The sequence below is a fragment of the Mastomys coucha genome, unplaced genomic scaffold (genome assembly GCF_008632895.1).
Source record: "Mastomys coucha isolate ucsf_1 unplaced genomic scaffold, UCSF_Mcou_1 pScaffold21, whole genome shotgun sequence".
Lineage (NCBI taxonomy): Eukaryota > Metazoa > Chordata > Mammalia > Rodentia > Muridae > Mastomys > Mastomys coucha.
Window position 1 is genome coordinate 155,367,022 of NW_022196904.1, and position 20,622 is coordinate 155,387,643.

At 44.7% G+C, this 20,622-nt stretch overlaps 1 protein-coding gene across 3 annotated transcripts in view; it reads right to left on the reverse strand.

Moving 5' to 3' along the window:
* Positions 1-7,917: 7,917 nt before the first annotated feature.
* Tjp2 (tight junction protein 2) overlaps positions 7,918-20,622 on the reverse strand; it is a 98,943-nt gene continuing 86,238 nt past the window's right edge. For all 3 annotated transcript variants that reach the window (XM_031389970.1, XM_031389969.1, XM_031389967.1), the window contains exons 18-23: positions 15,213-15,313; positions 14,031-14,243; positions 12,845-12,955; positions 11,348-11,653; positions 9,852-9,937; positions 7,918-8,850 (exon numbers count right to left, since the gene is read on the reverse strand). In XM_031389970.1, the coding sequence (XP_031245830.1) occupies positions 8,685-8,850; positions 9,852-9,937; positions 11,348-11,653; positions 12,845-12,955; positions 14,031-14,243; positions 15,213-15,313 (983 nt within the window). In that variant the 3' untranslated portion in view covers positions 7,918-8,684. The remainder of the gene's footprint in view (positions 8,851-9,851; positions 9,938-11,347; positions 11,654-12,844; positions 12,956-14,030; positions 14,244-15,212; positions 15,314-20,622) is intronic.

Genomic DNA, 20,622 nt, shown 5'->3' on the forward strand with positions numbered 1-20,622 from the left:
CAGAGACTAGCTGTCAACTTGTAGTTTCGGTTTGAGAATCTCCGAGAGCACAGCAGGGCTTCCCACACGAACTCAGGACCTTCGGAAGAGCAGTCAGTGCTCTTATCTGCTGAGCCATCTCGCCAGCCCCAGTCTACCATTTTTAAAAGGAAAAGAAATCTTGGTATTACCTAAAATTTGATTTTTCGGTAATATGTATATAATATGTATGTGTATGTGTGTGTGTATATGTATATGTATGTATGTGTGTGTATGTGTGTGTATATATAAATGCATAATAGCATATATATGTGTGTGTGTATACACATATACATGCTTAAGAGATGGCTCCATGGTTAAGAGTACTTGTTCCTCTTTTAGATGATCAAATTCAATTCCCAGAACCAATATGGTAGACCACTATCTATAACTCCAGTTCCAAGGGTTTGACATCCTCTTCAGACACTGCATGCATGTGATATACAAACATGCATGTAGGCAAAACACTGATATGCTTAAAGTTAAAATAAATCCTTAAAATGTCTTGGCATTTATTTTGTGTATACATATGAGTACACATGTGAGCCATAGTGCATATGCAAGGCCAGAGGGCAATTTGTAAGAGTTGGTTCTTTTCTTCTACCACATGGGACCCAGAGGCGGAACTTGTGCTATCAGATTTGGCAGCAAGCACCTCTACCTGTTGAGGCATCTCACAGCCCTTCATTATAAAGTTCATTGTTTCATGTAGGCCAAGAAATTCCTGTTCCTGAACTAGATTTGTTCCGTGGATGTTAAAAATAACTTTTTGCCATTTTGTAAACTAGGTTCTCTAAAACACAATAATGCTTTACAATTTTTTTGAAGGAGAAAACTATACAATAGGTTCAACACATCATTTTAAAAAACCCTCTAGAAAAGACCTCTAGAAAAGGAGAGAGGAAATTAAACTCAGAAGCCAGAAACTGCTTTGAATCCTATTATGCATGGCTATAGACCAAGGCAAGTTTTCAGCTCAGAAAATCTCAAACTCTAATAAATAACACAAACAAAAACATCTACAATGTCAACTTCTCAAAAGCAGAGAATAAATCAGAGCCAGTCCACAGTGTCTGGGTTTATTGACAGAAGCATGCAGTAAGTGTTTCTAATTAATACTCCTTCCTGCTATAATCCAAATGTAAAGAATTGATTTTTTTCTTAATGAGCCACAGAATAGTGTGTGAGATTACTCAGTACAATGACTCACACAGTAATGGACGGATGCTATCACCATTGATCCAAGTTCCTAAACCTAAACACTGGTGTGCAGATGTTTGTCTGAAAGACACGAGTAATTTCTGTCTGGTGGGAGAGATACTTACAGAGGTTTTCACTCACTGCTCTGTAGAAGAGTAAGTAATTTTGGATGTACCTCACTCATATGCCAATCTTTTTCTTTCATCTTTCTTTTAGATGTATCTCGTGTATGAATGTTTTGCCCACATGTATGTATGTGCACTATGTCATGAGTGCCTGGTGCTAGCAGAGGTCAGAAGAAGGAGTCAGATAATTCCCTTGGATCTGGAGTGATGGGTGTCTGTGAACTGCCCTGTGGGTGCTGGTAATGGAAGCTGGGTCCTACACAAGAGCATGAATGTTCTTAACTGCTGAGCTATCTCTCCCACGCCCAAATGCTATTACTCATGTTCTTTCTCATATTTTAACTTCTAAGTTCCCTCATAATGAGCTGAGTAAAATGTTTGACGTGCCCAGTTTATCGATGCAAGAAGATCCTAACTCTACACACTAGCCAATCTTTGCCTGGTCATGCTAAGTTCATGCCTGGTGTTTTATTTTTTCATTGGTTTATTATGTCACTTTATAGCTCAGGATGGTCTTAAACGTGCAATCCTTCTGACTCAGCCTCCCCAGGGCTGGGATTATGGTTATGCACCACAGCTCCCAAAGCATGACAGTCTGTCTGCACATCTTCTTCTACTCACTTTCAGCTCATAAACTGATGTTGAAATGGCTAGGGTAACTCGGTCCTGTTAGGACTCGATTTTATGTTTACTTAGGCAATTCTCAGCCCTCTGACCTCCCTGAAATGGTCACATTTGCCTTGACAACACATTTGACATTTTCATAGCCTTGGCCATGATCCATCCAGATGTATTAACCAAAATAATTAAACTAAAATAATTAGAAAAAATATAAGTAAAAAAAAAAAACTATCATGTTATGTCTAAAATAACTACCATGCTTTACCAAGGATGAATGTTTCAAGGTTACTCTGACCCTCATCCAACTTCAATGTAAATTATGGTCTGTGGCTATTGCCTATAAAACTCTGTACCTCTGAACTTGGGTACCAAGAGATTTCATATGCACAACTCTGCTCTTCTTGGTCTGGCTTTCAATAAAAAGGACTTAAAACTTTTAACTGGCTTAATCAACTTGGCTGCCAATACTTATCTTGCATGGATCATTACAGTGTCACTTGTTGAAGTTGACACGAACACAGTGTAAGAAGTTTGTTACTGGCTTTATTCTCCTTTGAGATTGTTGTAGTTAGGGGATTTTCCCCCCATAGTTCTGACCAAACACCTGATAGAAGCAAAGTCATGGAAGAATGATGTATTTTCACTCATCTTTTCAGAGGGTTTAGCTGGAACCACTGGTTCCTCGCCTACTGTGAGTGTGTATTGGCGGGACCTCTTCAGGGCAGCCTGGAGGCAGGGAACACAGAAGGATACTTAGAATCCAGAGGATGCAGAAAGAGGTAGGGGTAGATACACCTCCCAAGAGCATCCCCATAGAAGCCATTTTCAAGCTAGATCTTACATCTTAAAATTTCCACCACCTCCCCTAGTACTGCCACCAGCTAGGGAGCAAGTGTTCAAAACACACGAGGAATACTTCTTATTAAGCCATAACAGTGATAAAAGATAGTCATTATCTACTGCACATTTTCCACAAACTGTGGCCATCATGAAAGCAAATACAGGCACCCCCTCCTTAATGTAAATAGAAACAGGGGGGAACATACCTATGGTTGATTAAAATATTTTATTTTAACTAATCTTTATTATTTGTGTGTGTGTGTGTGTGTGTGTGTGTAATTGAATGCTAAACATGTATGGATACCTATGGCCACTGGAGATGGAGTTACAAGCAGTTGTGAGCTGCCTAATGTGAGTACTGGGAACTGAAGGCAGTACGTGGACTCTACTGCTCAACCTCCTCTCCAGCCTATCTCCCATCTTAAAATTGTGAGTTATATTTTAATTTATGTACATAGTATATTTCTGTTTGAGAAAAGGCCGCATATATGTGGCATTCTAGCATGCTAGAATACTCTTGAAAATACATAGATGGATGGGCATAGATGAAGAGCCATGGAGATTGTTAAAGGAGTTGGTAAGTTTGACTGGGGAAATCAGAGAAGCTGTGGTAGGCCATGTATTAACGAGGCCTAGAAAGGTAAATGGGATTGCCCTTGTTTGCATTCTATTGCCAAGATAAACATGATGACCAAAGGCAATCTGGAGAGGAAAGGGTTTCTTTCAGCTTACCTAGCCTACCCTTCACTGCAGGAAGCCAGGGAAGGAGCTTGAGGCAGGAAACTAGAAGCAGGAACTGAGGGCAGTGACCATGGACGAGTTTCTGTTTCCTTTGTGCAGGGTCAGCCAGCTTGCTCATACAACCAGGAACCACCTGTGCAGGCATGGCATTGCCCACAGCAGGCTAGACGCGCCCACATGAATCATCAATCAAGACCACGCACACAGCCCAGTCTGGTAGAGGCAATTCTTTAACTGAGATTCCCTCTTTCTCAAGTGTGTCATGCTGACAACTGAGATTAGCCATCACAGAGGCTTTTAAAACTGGCAAAGAAGAGAGAAAGGATTTTCCCAGAAGATAGGAAGACAGAATCAGGAGTGTGTGGGGGTTCAAGCATTCTCATGCATCTGGAACATATACAGGTTTTGTAGGAGAAAGGATTTGGAGACTCATGTGGGGTTGTTTCGTAACACCCCAGAACTAGGTGGCTTAAAAACAGCTTGTCATTTTCCTTATACACAGGTAGGCTGACCTAGATTGAGTCAGCTAGAGTATTTTTGCTCCACCTCTCTCTTATCACCACACTCAGGCAATGACAGAGGAACAGGAGAGGAAGTTACAGGGTGCCAGAGTTTAGTCCATGAAGATCCCTTAAAGGCCCAGGTACTACAGGGTTTGATCTCCAGGATGGTACTGTTGGGAACTCGTGGATCCTTTAAGAGGTGAGTCCTACTGGGATATTTTTACATCACAGGACTCATGATCTCAAAGGAGACATTGCAACTCCTTCCCTGCCCGCCTCACCCTTACTTCCAGAACATGAGTGCAGCACTATTTGCCACTGTGTTCCCTGCATGATGTGAAGCCTTACCACTGGCTCAAAAGCAACAAGGCCCACTGATCATAGAATGAAACTTTCAAAACTATGAGTCCAAACAGATCTTTTTTGTTTCTTTTATCCTTTCTGTTTTTCCTCAGATATTTGTGATAGTAATAGAAAGTTAACACCCCAGTGAAACCAAAGCGAGAAAGTGAGAAACTTGTAGGGGATGGTTCTGAGGCTTTGATCAGGACTCTGTGTGAGAATGCTGAAGGTCCTGTTCCCCAATTGGTTCATGATCGGTCAATAAAGATGGTGGTCAATGGCTGGGTAGCAGAGTCAGGACTTCCAGATTCCCACAGGCAGACAAGAAAATAGGCAGGAAAAGCAATTCACCATGCTTTGGAGGGAGAGAGCCACAAGCCACGTGAGATCTCGGGTAGAGTGGCCATTGGCCACTTCCCTAACTGGGCCTGGGGTAGCAGGTGAGAGATTAGAAACACAACTAAGCTGAGGGCAGATTTAGGGTGCTGAGCAAGGAGATAGTAACCAGGTAACTAAGTTGAGGGAAGATTTAGGTATTGATCATTCAGATGGCCTTCTTTATACAGTCCAGGATCCCAGCCAGCTAGATAATGATGATTCTAGATTGACAATTACCACTAGCCACAACCACCATACCCACCACACTGCTATGTAAATACTCTTACACTGAATTATCTACAGGCTAGATTTGCTCAGAGTCTCACAGGCTTCACTTGAACACAAAGACATTGGCTGCCATCCAACTCCTGATCCCAGCATCTTTGATTTTAAAAATGCTCCAAATCAACTTGCAGTAATTCTCATTTCCTGGGCTGCTAATGGAGGTGAGCAATGGCTAAGTGTTTCCCACATACCTTTTAGCAAAGCCCTTCTATCCTTCCAGTGGTCCCTAATGGAACTGTCTTAGAAAGGCAGGGACACCATGAACAGAACAAAACAGCTTGTCATGAATCACGGAAGGATTGTAGGAATAGCCCAGCCCAGCCCTCACCAATTTTCTTCCAGAACACACTCACTCCCTCTCCTCCACCCCTTCTCACGGACATCTGCTCTCAGATCTCAGCCCACCTCTCCTAGGATCATTTACTCCAGTAGAGATCGTCCTCCCCAGCTGTGCATCCCAGACAGCTGCAAACTCGGGATAAACCCACCCTACAGAGTGCTGCCTTACACATTTCTGTTCCCTTCTCCAAGAACCTCTGTGTGCTCTTTGAGAATTGTGCTACTACCCCCCATAAAGGAACATAAGAAACAGACCTCCCAAGCCAACCAGTGGAACATGCCTAGAACCCCAGCACTCAGGAGGCTGAGCCAGGAAGGTTGACATTTTAGAATAGCTTGGATTATGTGGTGAGATCTCAAAAGAAAAAAAAATGACCAAAAAAAATTTTTTGACCTCCCCCCCCCCATCATCCTTGTATACAGTAGCCATTTGGGAACTCCTCCTCTGCTTCTGAAAACCTGTGGAGCCACAACAGAGTGAACATCACCCTCACTCAAAGTTCACTTCCCCACTCTCTTCTCCAGTTTCTCCATCCCATGATTCCCTTTATACCATGGATAGCTTTGAATCCTCCTCAGACATATGACGTGATGTAGGAACACTGGTGGTCACTGGGCACCGACAGCCATTCCAGAGACCAGATACACTGCTGTCTACACCACTTAGTGCATCGGATACTAGCCTGTGCCAGTGCATACAGGGATGCCTACTGACCTTCTTCCCTAAATGGTTTCCTGCATGGCTTGTTCCTGTATCTTAAGGAGGAAGGAACAGTAAGTCATCTGGGGTTTAAGCGGTGTACGTTTTTCATCTGCCGCAGTAGTCAGTGGCTTTTATTTGTGGAACGAGCATCGTTAGTCACTGTCTCAAAGACAGCTCAGAAATTTAAGCTACCGTAATAGATGGCTTGGAGTCACAGCCCCCAAATTTACAGGCATGGAAAAGAACAAGTTTAGAGCATGACTCATTTAGCCCTAGTTCTAACTCCACTAAAACCTAAGCTTACTATTGGACATAACATAAAGGGCCCTTAACAGAACCCGTCCTTTTCAGGCTTCCTCTCCCAAATTCAGGGCACTTAATACGAGCTTAACTTCCTAAACTGCCACATTTATATTTTGCACCTATTTTATTCTTTCAAGAGAGTGGAAACAGGTGAGTTTTTCTAGGAAGCAATCTAGTAGTAAACACAAGCCTTAAAAGCCCACCACTTCCCCTTGCTAATTCCAGTGCTGAGAATCCACCTGCAGGAGGGCTGATGTGATGTTGGCTGGCATACAAAGTACAGCTTAGATAAAAGGAGCACATCTAACAGAGAAAAAAACGAACATAATCAAACTGGCCAATGGGCAAGTTTTCACTTATGAAGCAGGGGCAAGGTTATTCTGCAGGGATGAGTCACGATGGGCATGGAGTTCTTCACTGTGTGAGAGAACATTCTTGATAAAACGTGAATAGGGAACAGAAGCACAAACCCAACACTGTAGTGGGTGGTTCTTATGCTAAGGTTCTGTTCCCCAACTGGTTCTTGATCTGTCGGTAAAGAAAGCCACGGACCAATTGTTCGGTGGAAGGGCAAGCAGAACTTCCGGGTCCTGGGAGAAAGGCAGAAAGTTCTCTCTCCATGTTTTGGAGAGAGAACTGGGCAACCATGTGAGATCTGAAAATGGAGTGGCCACACAGGCAGCTCCTACAGGCGGGTGGTCAGGAATGTTTGGCAGGAGCTAGGTGGAACTAGTCACTGAAGTTTACTAGTTAAACTTTATTTAACTTTCCTAGGTGGTGGAAGAGACTAACATAAGAAACTGATAAGGCCATGCTTTTCCAGGCAGGAGATAGTAGTGCCCAACAATTGTGTCTTAAAGCAAGTTGAAGAGGAACAACTAATTGAGTGTCTGTGTCATTTATTGGAGGATTCGAGGGAAGCTAGGAGGGGGCTGGTAGCATGGTCACTTCCTGGAGCAAAGGCAGACAGAGTGTAAAACTACATGAAATACCCCTCAGCCTCAGGGATCTCCCACAGACATCAACAGACACACAACAGACTCCCATGAATAAGGGACTGGAGGAATTGCCCGAGAATGATCAGACCTGTGATGGGGGTATTTTCTTCTTCCTGTGTTTCCATTTCCCAATGTTTAAGTTTTCACTTGTGTGATCACAACAGGAAGGAGGCACCAGAAAACAGGTTCAGTGCTTTAGAATACTTTTGGTTCTTCCAGAGGACCCAGGTTTGATTCCCACCCATATGGTAGAGTACAACCAATGTAACTCCAGTTCTGGGAGTACCGGATGCCCTCTTTGACCTCTGCAGGCACTGGGCACACATGTGCTGCACATAGATGCATGCAGGAAAACCATTCATACACAATTTTTTTAAGTCTTTTAAATTTTTTTAATTAAAATAAAATCAGGAAGACTGGGGTATAGTTCAGTGGCGGAGCAGCACTCTGAATGCATGAGGATAGTGGGTTCCACCCCACACTGCCCAAAAAGAAAGGTATATAGAGATTCAGCACAAAGCTCATTCTTAACTACAAGGTACTCCTTTTTATTAAATTATAAAACCACCTGATGTCAGTACATATGCTGATATAAAGGAAATAAAATACCCTTTTCTCGAGTCTCTGCCTTTGTGGAGCACGTGGTTTCAAACAACAAACACTCTTAAGTCTTGGCCTCCAAGCTAAGTAGAACTGATAGCCACACACCTGAGTGTTGCTGTCCTATGTACAGTCGGAATTTATGGAAAATACTACAAAGGCAATGCCCTGAAAAGGTGGCATGGTGCAGGGGCAGTTACAGCTGCTAAACTGGTATAAAAATTTAGTCAAAATAAAGTTTTAGTCCACTATAGCTTTGCATAAAGCGTCAGGGAAGCAAGCGTAAGACACATCTTGTCAAAGGCACTTAGAAAGTCATGATAAAATACTTCTGAATTCAGTTTGAGAGGGAGTACTTTTTTTACTCCCTGTTCACATTTGCTTCACATTGAAGCAGTGCTGGAAGGCAGCTGTGAGTGAGGAAAAATAGTTATTGCTCAATATACATATTAAAAATACAGAGAGATTAATACAGATTTTGGTCCACACCAAAGCAAGTAACAGTTATCAAACTGTAGTGTTTCTCTTCATTCAAGAAAGTCATAATCAACTTTACTCCAGTCCCACAAACAGAGCCTTCAGTTGATAACTCGTGCTGTCTGTTGCCTGGGTCCCCATCATATCTCTGCAGTGCATTGTAACTGGAGAAGATCTCCAGGTGGCCTTGCAGGAGTCCACGAGTAGAGCCCTATAATTCCGTGTCTCGGTACCGGGAGGGTTGGCTGTAGTAACCTCGTTTTGAGTGTGCTGCCAACTGTTGGCGGTATTCCTCCTCCTCGGGGTCACTGCCGTAGCTCCCTCTGGTGTCCTGGTAAAGTCTGGAAGGAGCTTTCTGTGGCTCTGGGGGTCTAGAACTAAAAATAATTGAGGGTATCAAACACAGCCCATATCATGTGGATGCCCACGGGAGTCACTGAAGCTATGAGCCCAGCAGACTGGTTGTTTCCTGACCCCTGGGCACATTCTACCACCAGCCAGGGCACTGCTGGCCCCTCTTCAGGTTCACAGGGTGATAAGGGAAAAGATACGATATGGGTCAAGGCCATGGCCTATTTGGTCAGCCACCTCTTGTCTGAACTAACACAGGAAGACTGTGCCTGCTCTACTCCTAGGCACTCCACTACACCCCACCCCCACTCCCAGCAAAGAGTTCTCTCCAGTGTCAATCAATGGTGCCAAGTTTCCTCTGTCAGTGTCAGCTTGGCATTCAGAGCAATCTATGTGCCTCTCACTTTTTCAGTGCTTTAAACAAGACTCTAGCTTCCTGAAGCAGGAAATAACTCAACCCGAGATCACCACAGGAAGACACTGATAATAATGCTTAGTGCCTGCTCAGCACTTAGATGCTGTGCTAGCCCAGCATCTGCCTGTCGCAGTCCTTCAGACCCAGTTTGCCGCAAGAGTCCCGTCTGTGCATGGTGATACGAAGGGATGATGGAGCTAGGCTTCAAGCTACTAAACTTTAGTGACAATAGAAACTTAAGCCCTTGGCATCTGCTCACGTGCCCTCCTAACACAATGTAAGGCTCTAGTGCCACTGGGCGCACGGGGCAAGCGGCCAGAAACTTCCAATTCTGTCATCTTTCTGAAGCAGGGTCTCTCTACATAGCCCTGGCTGTCCTGAAACTCACTATGATGACCAGGCTGGCCTCAAACTCACAGAGATCTGCCCTGTCTCTGCCCGGCTTTTGATTCTGTGATCTTAATAGTTAGGTTTGACTGACAGGGTAAGGTTAACAGTGAGCCTGGGAAGGAAATTCTTAGCACTCTGGCATGTGGGTAGAGTACTTTATTTCTTCAAATACAGATGCTGGAGAAGCCCCCTCCTTTGACCAACCCACCAAATAGCCCTTACCTCATGTGCGGGGGCAGGCCGGCGTCCGGCTTGGGGGCCTTGATTGGAACCGCATAGATGTCAGGATGCTTCTGAGCTATTTCAATCTGTGGTAATGAGGAAACGGGGAGAGAATGGGCAACTGCATGGGTCTCTTGCTGGTCAGGCCCTACCCTGTCCACAGGTCCCCACCACCTTCTAGATTGTTTCCAGAAAAAGAAAAATAGATGCAAGCCTGTTTCATGGTTGGGATCAAATGGTGAGGAAGGGGAGCCCTGAGACAGGACACTAAACCATCAAATTCTGAGGCACAGTGTAGAATGAATGGTATGGCAGAGGCTGGGGGTGGGGGGAGCGAATGGAGGGAGGGGATGGGGATCACTGTCAGATGAGTACAGTTTCACTTGGGAATTGGGGAAGCTCCCGAGAGCGATGGAAGTATGGGCTGCAGAGTGATACGAATACATTTTATGCCCCTTACAAACAGGTGAATGATAAATGTTAGGTTAAGTAGGGCTTGTGGTTCAAACTACCTAGGAGACTGAAGCTACAGCACATCTTGTATCTAGGTCACTCAGGGCAACATCTGTAAGGTCTCAAGACAGGAGAGAGAAGGGGTGATTGGGAGAAAACCTGTCCTGCCTTTGTCCCCTCCTCCCAACTTTTAAGGGAAGGTCTCACTGTGTCACCCAGGCTGATCTCTAACTCTTGGGCTCCAGTGACTCTCCTGTCTTGGCCTCCAAGCTGCTGTGACCACAGCCGTGTCCCCACTTCTGTTGTCAAGAGTTATCTGATACTGAAATGTCTCACGTGCATCTCAAACGTTCTACCAGCTGAAAAACTACGGCCCATGGTCCCAAAGACTGCCGGGATGCTACGGCAAATCTGGGAACATACAAAAGGCCCGAGGACCAACTAACCATCACCCATATACCACCTACAATAACATCTGAGAGTCAAATGACTTGAACCTCCCAGACCAGACCAGACCACAGATCTGCAGGATGGAGAGGCTGACTCGTGCTCACCCTGTCCTCAGGTCCTACCACCTTCTAGTTCATTTCCAGAAAAATGAACTAGAAAGGTGCAAGCCTGGACTTGCTCATCTGGCTTTGTGCTTGTTTCTGTTTTCCAAGGCAGGGTTTCTCTGTATAACCCTGACTGTCCTGGAACTCTTTTCTCTGTATAACCCCGACTGTCCTGGAACTCTTTTCTCTGTATAACCCTGACTGTCCTGGAACTCTTTGTAGATTATGCTTATGTTGGCCTCAAACTCACCAAGAGCCACCTGCTTCTGCCTCCCAAGTGCTAGGATTAAAGGCGTGCCCCACCATACTCTGATAGGTTCTTGATCAGAAGCAAAAAGGATGTGCTACCAGCCGGCAATCTGGAGGCAGCACAAGGGAACTGTGTAGGCGGCTGTCCCTGGCATATCTCTCGCAGTGGGATAAGGGGTGTGCATCTTGAAACTCCCACGGGGGGCAAGCTAAGATGCCCTGGTGGTTGAAAACAATTACCCTCGCATTCTGGGCTTCCTGGAGCTCCTGCATCCTCTGTAATTTTGCCTTGTGGTCCATCTTCTCAAATATTTTCACTCTGCCCAGGACTGATCTGGGAGCATCTTCCTGCTCCTCGGTGCTCTCCCCAACCTCCTCACTCTCAGGCATGGGGACCGGAGTGGAAGGCTTCAGGATGGAGCGCCCAAAGGCAGGCTTCGCTGCGACAGGGGGAGGATAGCTCTTGGTGGATCCCCCCGGGATTTCACTGCCAGCCGTGGCGGAGAGGTTTGACTTGGTGGAGTCTTCTCTATTCTGGCTTCTGGCCTGCGGAGAGCAATAGCATGCCTTTGACCTTGGGCTTTTAGTTTATTTTCAGAGCTACATTAGTGATTTAATACATTGTGTTTCCTGATCAGTTTCCAAAGGTGGGCAATATAACCATCTTGAGAAAGAACCACATCTTGACAAAGAACCAACTATGACAGGGCAAACAGCCTCGGGTCAGGCGTCTTGAGCCCTACCTGCAGATGACAGAAGTGTTGGCAGAGTGGGGTGACCTGAAGTAGCTAGAGGTGGAACAGACTCACTTCACAGTGGAGAAGATCATCTCACAGAAAATGTCACTTTTGGAGATGAAAGAGTAGGTTTGTCTGAGGTCAACCTGCCTGGAGGGTACGAGCCTGGGCCAAAGAGTGAGAGCTATACTTGGCTGTGGGGTAACGAGGCTGAGCTGGAGTGGGGCAAGGCAGGCAGGACACCGTGCCAGCGGCCACTGCTCCCTCGCTTTCAGTTTCAGAGCTATCGCAGTCCTTTGGTGCCTTCTTATATCAAGTCATTAATTACTGCTGTCAGCTTACATAGTCACTAATCCTTCTCATCCAAGTTACTAATTTTTTTTTTTTTTTACTGAGCTACAAGGAAAAGCCTACCGTTAACAGGTGATTGTGATCTGAAGCCACAAGACTCACACCCAGGAGCCCTTATGTTGATTCTAGATAATAACTTATTAAATCAAGAAATTAAGATGCTTTTCTAGTGAGAGGCATTCTACACAACAGTGATGCCTGTTTTTCTCAGGAGATCACCAGTGAGGAGTTTCTGGTTATGTCCAAATTAGATGGTGGGCAGAAAAATTTTATTGGATAGAAAAAGAAGAAAACAAAAAAACAAAACAAAACAAATACACAAAACGGCCAAAATTAGTGTTTCTGGCATGCAGCATTTGACCGTATTTCACTTTTCTACCAAAATTAATGAATAAATAGATGAAAAGTAAATAAATTAAGTAACTCATTCACTGTGAAGGCTAAAATTATAGATTTTTCCAACAATGGCTTTTGGGCCCATCTCTCACTCTTCCCTGGTTTTTATGGCTCACTCAATGGTCTGAAGGACAGGCTCTAACACAGCACATGGTGAGTTCACATCGCCTCATTGTGTGTCCCCCTGGGTGCCAAGGGGCTCCAAGGCACCTGCTTCCTCCTCCTTCCCATCCTGGGCTTCCCAGCCACATACCTTGGGCGGCTCTGGCTTGAAGGCTGGGGGCGGGCTAGCATCCCTAAGCTGGTCTCTGCTAGCAGCCCTCCGCATCTGAGCTCGTGGCTCTGGGCTGGATTTCCTTATGCTCTACAAAACATAAAAGTTCATTCACACCAACAACACCCAAGCAGAGAGAAGAGAGCGCGCTGCTCTGCTGGATTTCTGAAAACCCGTGGGAACTAGAAAGCTAGAGAGCCAAGGCAACTCTTTCTTACTGCGAAGAGAGACACCCACCATCCTTCCCTAGAGGAACCTTAGGACACACTTCGCTAAATTGGTGGAATACAAGGCAGCATGCTCTACCTTTAAAGGAAGAGAAACCAAACCAAATACTCCTAAAATCTAAAGGCCTGTGTCACTACCAGCAGTAGCTCCTGCTATGTCTGTAGTTGTAGTCATTAACTTATTCTTTACTACTTATCTATACTATATGTTAATTGTGTGTGTGTGTGTGTGTCTTTTTCTTCCTTGATTTTTCAGGGGTCGGGGAGAACTTCTATCATTTATCATTTATCGGAATGAGCTAACCTGCTAAAGGGGAGTGCATAATTATCATCCAAAAGGACTTAGATAACACTGTCCACAAAGACCATCATTCCAGTGTTCTCTGAGGTACATTGAATACTATACTGGTGCCCACTGGTAGTTTGAAGGACTGCGTGAGCCACTGGAAACACAGTGCATCTGATCAGATGTATGGAGCTCATTTTAAAAGGTGACATACAGAGAGAAGGAAACTGATGGGGAAACACTCAGGAACCTTGATAGCATTAGGAGGTTAAAGGTCACGAGGAGAAGAAAAGCAGGGCTCCTAAGAGTACAGAGAGAGAGGCCTAATCAAAGGTTACAAGCAAATGCAGCAATAACGTATGCATGAAGTCCCATCTGTAATTTGGACAGTCGTATCGGACATAAAGCCGGATCTATTTATCTATCACTCCTGAGGACAAGAGAGTGGTGAGTGGTAACTCTGCCCTTTCCCAACGTCACGACCTGGCTCCACTTTCTACAGATCCCAGCTGTAGCCATGGAGGCACGGGCTCACGGTGCACCTTCCTAGCAGTCCTGGGCTCCAATCCTCAAGTGAGGATACCTTCTACAGGGCCCTCGTGGCCTCACAGCCTGTAGCAAGCTGCCCAGGGTGTGCTGTGCCTAGCCTCACCTCCTCGTGCTGCACCGGCTCCGAGGAGCGGGTGATGGAAGACACCAGCGGCTCCTCGGCTGGCTCATCCAGCTCATTGTCAGTGTAGGCGCCTCCCTCGCCGTCGGTATCTTCAAAGTCACTGATGAGACGGCTGTCACAACTCAGATAGTCCGCGCCCATGGCGGTTAAGTAGGACATGCGGTCTTCAGCATCATCATCCATCCCTTCCATCTAGAGGAATTTGTTTTGAAGGGTGAGTGGGATCTGGCATGGCTCCTGGGAGTGGAGCTCGAGAAAACTCCCAAGGGCTGAGCCAAGTGTTGGGAACCTGGACATGTGCTAACAAGGGAAGGGACTGAGTTTCCTGCTGTCGCTTGGCTTTGAACATCAGTTCAAAAGCCAAAATCAGCATCAGTTGATGCTGGGTTAATTTCTGCACAGGGACACAAACTGAAGACCCTCCAGTCTAGCTTTACTACATCCACTCTACCAGCAGAGCCACGCTTAAGTCTGCAGGATCAGTTTCTCTCCAGCTTTTCTGCTGGTCCCTGCCTGTCTCCACCTTGTGCTATGCACATTCCTATTCATTTCCAAGACTCTCAGACCCAGGCTGAGTTTCTCAGAAGTAGCTGGGTTCAATCGCCAAGATCTTGAGGACAAAGACTACATCCTGCTCAACTTGTCCTCTAGAGGGAGTGGTGGAGACTAAACATCTGGGCTAGCACCCGACTTGAGAGGGCTAGAAACTGGTGTTTTTATACAACCTATTCAAGCTCAGAGTCAGGATGCGCTCTCCACTGATGTCTGTATTTAGCACATATACCAGCTGTTAGCACCTCCCTTGGTATCTTTTCAACCTGCATTCCCATGGTTCTCAACCTTGCCTCTCATCTCCACTCCGAGTTTCCCATGTCCTTAGTACGGTGTGGCGTTAGGAAGGAGAACTTGTAAGCTCTGATTAGAGTACTCGGAATGCAATTCTAGTTACTACATTAAAAAGTAGAGGGGAAGTGAATGTAGGTGAGCGTTCATCACATTCCGCCTTCATTTTATAACTCTGTTGGGAGAATGGTAAAGCTTCTGACTTGATGAACACATTGAAATCCCTTTTGGTTCACGGTTTGCTACATTCACTGCCCTCTGGAGGAAGCATCGAGAACACAGACTCTCACCTCACAGCAGCAAACCTAGGCCACATACCTTTCCTTCAGAGACCCAGACTGCTTCGTTCTGCTGTTGCTGAATGCTGTCCTTCAAGCTGCCAAACCAGCTATCGTTGGCCGAATTCACATTGATGGTAGCTACAGACATAAGCCAGAAGGTCAGCACTGATTCTCAGAGCCACCTTGAATCTAGAAGCTACTCTCATTATCTATATTTATACCACATTTGAAGAAAAACTTGCCAAGTTCAGAAGTCTGTATGTTATTTAAACACGAAATCTTTTTAGTCGAATGCTACTAAAGCTGTTTTAGTTTCCATCCCAGGCTGCATAGGCTTACTTTCACGATATGCATTTCTTCAGAAGAGCTACAGTATGTTACCAGTGTGTGAGAGCGCATGATTTTATTTATTTATTTTGCAATGCCAACAACAGAATTCGGGTCATCACAAAAGCCACATATGCCTTCCACCACTGACTCATAGCCCCAGCCCATAAAAGAAAAGAAAGAAAAAAAAGAAAGAATAAATTTTCAAGAGCACAGATCAAATGGACTGTACTTTGAACTGTGAACTAAAAATAAACCTATTCCCTTTAGCTACTTTTGTCAGGGTATTTTTATCATGGGGTTGGGGAAGGGGAGGGTCAAGGGGTGGGGACAAAGCCTTACTTACACTTCATACCAAGCAAATAAAGAAACCTAAGTACAAACTTGGAAAATTACTTCCTGAGCTTGCAGCCTGGGCCACTGCCCCACACAGCTCAGGTAAAGGCACCAACCTGAAGCACAGACGGAAGATGCTAACAGACACATGGCCCATATCTGCATGTCACGCTGTATCTATGAATGTAGTAAAGATAAACTAGGTGTCTTAGTCAGGGTTTCTATTCCTGCACAAACATCATGACCATGAAGCAAGTTGGGGAGGAAAGGGTTTATTCAGCTTACACTTCCACGTGGCTCTTGATCACCAGAGGAAGTCAGGACTGGAACTCGAGCAGGTCAGGAAGCAGGAGCTGATGCAGAGGCCATGGAGGGATGTTCTTTACTGGCTTGCTTCCCCTGGCTTGCTCAGCCTGCTCTCTTATAGAGCCCAAGACCTCCAGCCCAGGGATGGCACCACCCACAAGGGGCAATTGAGAAAATACCCCACAGCTGGATCTCATGGAGGCACTTCCCCAACTGAAGCTCCCTTCTGTGATAACTCCAGCCTGTGTCAAGTTGACACACAAAACTAGCCAGTACACTAGGCAAGAAAAATGGCTCCAAAAAACGGTTAAGTACGCTTGCTTCAAAAGCAGGAAGACATGAATTCAAATCCCGTGTATAAAAAAGCTGGGCATGGTGTGTGTGCTTATAACCCCAGCACTGGAAGTGAAGACCGACAGATCCTGGGGCACTCAGTGGCCAACCATCCTGATGAACATGACACACACACATGCATGCACACACACAAACATTACGTAGATACAAAACTGATCTAAAATGCAAATGATCAGGTTGCAGATACACTAGAATTGCTGTTTTAATTATGCTTTCATGGCTCTTTAGAGGGGCAGTGTATATCTTTTCTAAAGCCAAATGAATCATTACACAAAATTTCTGAGTAATTAAGCTTCAAGTTTTCTTTTAATCAAATTTGAGTTTCTTTCATTAAGAAACTTCAATCTTGAAGCCAGGTGTGTTAATGTATATCTGCAGCTACTGGGGGTGGGGGTTGGGGGGTAGAGGCAAGACTCTAAGGCTCAAGACCATCACTGGCTACAGTAAGTCTGAGGCCAGCCTGGGGAGACATAAGACCCTGTCTTGGAAACCTGAAAAAGTTCCACCTCTGACCTTGGGTAATTGTGAATGAGCTTACAATTTCCTTAGTTATTAATTATTCACAGCATCAGACAGAACTGATACACTGGGTAGCCCAAGGAAATTAACCTTGATGTCATGAATTTTCTTGTGTCCTTATTTATCACGGTACTTCACAAAGATTATTATAATCACGGCTAGCATATGATCAAAGATGCAAACGTGGAAGTGAGACTGTGCACCCCAGGGACTAAACAAGTGACTTTTACTATGTATAAAGAAAGCTTAAGTGGCCCTTTACAGGTTTCTATTAGCAGCTGTCTGATAAAGTCTGAATTCATCACAAAGAAAACCTGCAGTTTAGAAGTTAAGAAATATAGAAACACTGGGAGGCAGAGGCAGGCGGATTTCTGAGTTCGAGGCCAGCCTGGTTTACAGAGTGAGTTCCAAGACAGCCAGGACTACATAGAGAAACGCTGACTCTGAAAAAACAAGAAAAAAAAAAGAAGAAAGAAAAAAGAAACATAGAAACATATCTGTGCCTCTGCCAAGGTGAATGTAACAAAACCCAAGAGTCCCCCTGGCAACTAAGGACTGGTACACTGCTGTCAAAGCTCCACAGACACTGCCTTTCTAGGCCCCCCTCAGAGGCAGTATCCAACTCACGCACTTTGCCTCTTTCTCAAGAGGATTCCTGGGACAGTCAAACTCAAGGAACTGACACTCTGAAAGAATCCTCCTGCTGCTAATATCCCTGCTAGCATACTCATACCTGGGGGGGGGGGGGGGGACCATGTCCAGCTCTGGTATGTGTGGCAGTACCTTCCCACCCCTAGTCACAGAGACACCAAAAGGCACCATGCAAAGTGGAAGGGACTGCTAACGAATGAGGTTTCTGACTAAAGTTCCTGTGCTGATGGCTACACAACTCTGAAGGATCTAAAACCCATGGAAATGTGCCTCAAATGGGTCGATGGTACAGTATACGAATTACACCCCAGGAGGGCTAACCTGTGGTCACTTTAACACTCGTGCTAACACCAGCATAATAGACAGGCCACCCCACAGCTTATTTCTGTCCTGTGGCTAACACTCCCTACACTTTCCTAGGAATGTAGTTCCTAGTTTCTACTGCAGTTTGGATTTTTCTCAGCAAGTACAAGATTCATTTCCCTCTGATACTTTTCAAAGACTAAAGAATGACCAAAACAAACAAACAAACAAAACCACATAAAATAAAACACTTTTCCAATAATGTGATGTAGAAAGATAGTAATTACAGTAATAGCACTTGTATGCTCCTCCAAAGTTCCAGGGTTAAACACCAAAAACCTCATTTTGATGAAGCTTGGAAAGCAAGCGGAATAGCCAGACCATCTCGTGGCGCTTTGACATGCCAGTTCATCACAAAGGTGGCCTGAGTTGGATCTCTAAGTCCGTAAAGCAGTCTTTAAACCATGAACTAAGCAGTTCAAAAGTTCTAAGAACACATGCAATTCAAATTTCATTTTTATGATATATATGTATAAATGCATTTTATACTAAATATCTCCCCTGAGAAAGGAGTATGCAGGCATAACTTTTTAAAGTATTTTGACAAGCCAACTTGCTTTTGAGCAAGCCTCTAACTAAGTGTGTCTTAATGAGTATGACCGGCTCACAATGGAAAAGATTTTAATATTGCCATAATTAAAACCTTCTCTGTGAGAACATTTTCTTATTACTATACAAAAAGGAAACAGGGAATGGGATACTGAGCCTAAGGAGACCACATAAAACAGAAAATATGACTTTAAACTGTGCTCACCAAAGCAAATCTAGTACTCCCACTCACTTAATTCATAAAGATGTTAATTCTGCTCATGGTTCTTCTGATTAGGTCTAAAAACCAGTCCCAGCCTGTGGATGGACTTGGGGTGAAAGGGCAATAAAAAGGCTTTGTGGAGCCTCTGCGTGGCTTTTAGGAGGCAAGCTTGACAGTGGAAGAACCGTATGAAAGAGAGTTGCATAGAAACGGGCTTCTCTGTCCATGCTATCAATGCGCCTGCACCTTCTGCCCTGACTACATGGCTCACTGTGTCAGGCATGCAGTGCACAGGAAGAGCTGGACTCCGATCTTTGACACTCAGTGTACTTTCACAGCCCCTCTAGCTTCAGCTCTGAATACCTGGCTTCTCAATCAGCCTACATCAGAAAGAATATGCTTGGTGTTAGAGACAAGGCTCAGCGGTTAGAGCACTGGCTCCCTTCCAGAGAACCCATGCTTGATTCTCTGGCCTACCTGGGCACTGCTTACACACGTGTTACATATACATACACATATAAGCAAAACACCATCTACATAAAATAAGCAAATTTTTAAAAAAGAAAGAAAGCGCTGTGCCGTGCCAGAGTCTATTTCTGAGGCCCGGTGGTGACCTTAGTCATATGATGGTGACCTTAGTCATATCTCTCCCTTCAACCATCGTGTAATCCAATCTAGGGCAAACCCTTTCTACATATGCCATTCCTCCAGATCTTCAACAGATTCTGTGCCAGTGTCTGTGGTCTGAGCTGCAGAGCCAGTAACGCTGGCCCCTGGCTAGGACAAGAAGCACCCACAGGTACCCCTACCTTCTGCAACCTCTCCTCCTTGGCCAGTCTTCAGAAGCCTGGCTCTTCTTCCACAACCCTAGACTCATACAACCCTACTGATTTCTCATATCCTTGCGTAAAACTCAAATCTGACCCTCTAAGGGAAGCTCCCAGCCATTCAGTGCACTTGAACCAAAGTATGGGGGTTGGGAAGGTTAAATGAGTCTCCTGGCACATTCATAATCATGTGGGTTCCACTTCTCATCTATTAAAATGAGGAATTATTAATACAGTACTGATTAATTCAAAATCTCAAATCGGATTATGCTTCAAGGTCTGGAACTTTCTGAGAGTGCACACAACATCCAAGTAAAAATCCTACATTGTGAAACTGTCATATAGAACTATCAAGATGATCACAGCAAATCACCTGCAGGCTCTATGGCTACGACACATGTAAAAAAATACGTGAATCCCATGTTCAGACTTGAGGCTCATCTCTAAAATGCTTACAAAAGCACTCTAAAATCTAAAATATGATCATTTCTGATCAAAAGCAATTTAAACAAGGGATAAACAACCTACACATGATCTTTTCTGGCATCTGAGTTACCTAGGTGGGTGATAAAGGACATGAGATGTAGTCAGAGACATCAGTTTTAGTCTGGTCTCAGCCATACTAGGATCTGTGACCCTGTAATGGTTTCTACCAGCCCGATTAGGTAGAACACAGGTCAGACTAGCATTACTGTTCACAGCCCCTACACAGTAAGTTACTACTGCTAGCAGTAAAAATGAAGGAAGATACAAGATTAAGTACACAAAAAAACACAAGCTGGTAAGATACATCCACAGGGGCTAGAGAGAGATGGCTCAGTGGTTAAGAGGACTGGCTACTCTTCTACAGGACTGGGGCTTAATTCCCAGCACCCGCATGGCAGCTCACAACTGTCTGTAACTCCATTTCCACGGGATCTGGCACCTTCACAGAGATATATGAACAGGCAAAAAAACAAACAAACAATAAAACAAAAAACCAACACCACCAATACACATAAAAATAAATACAT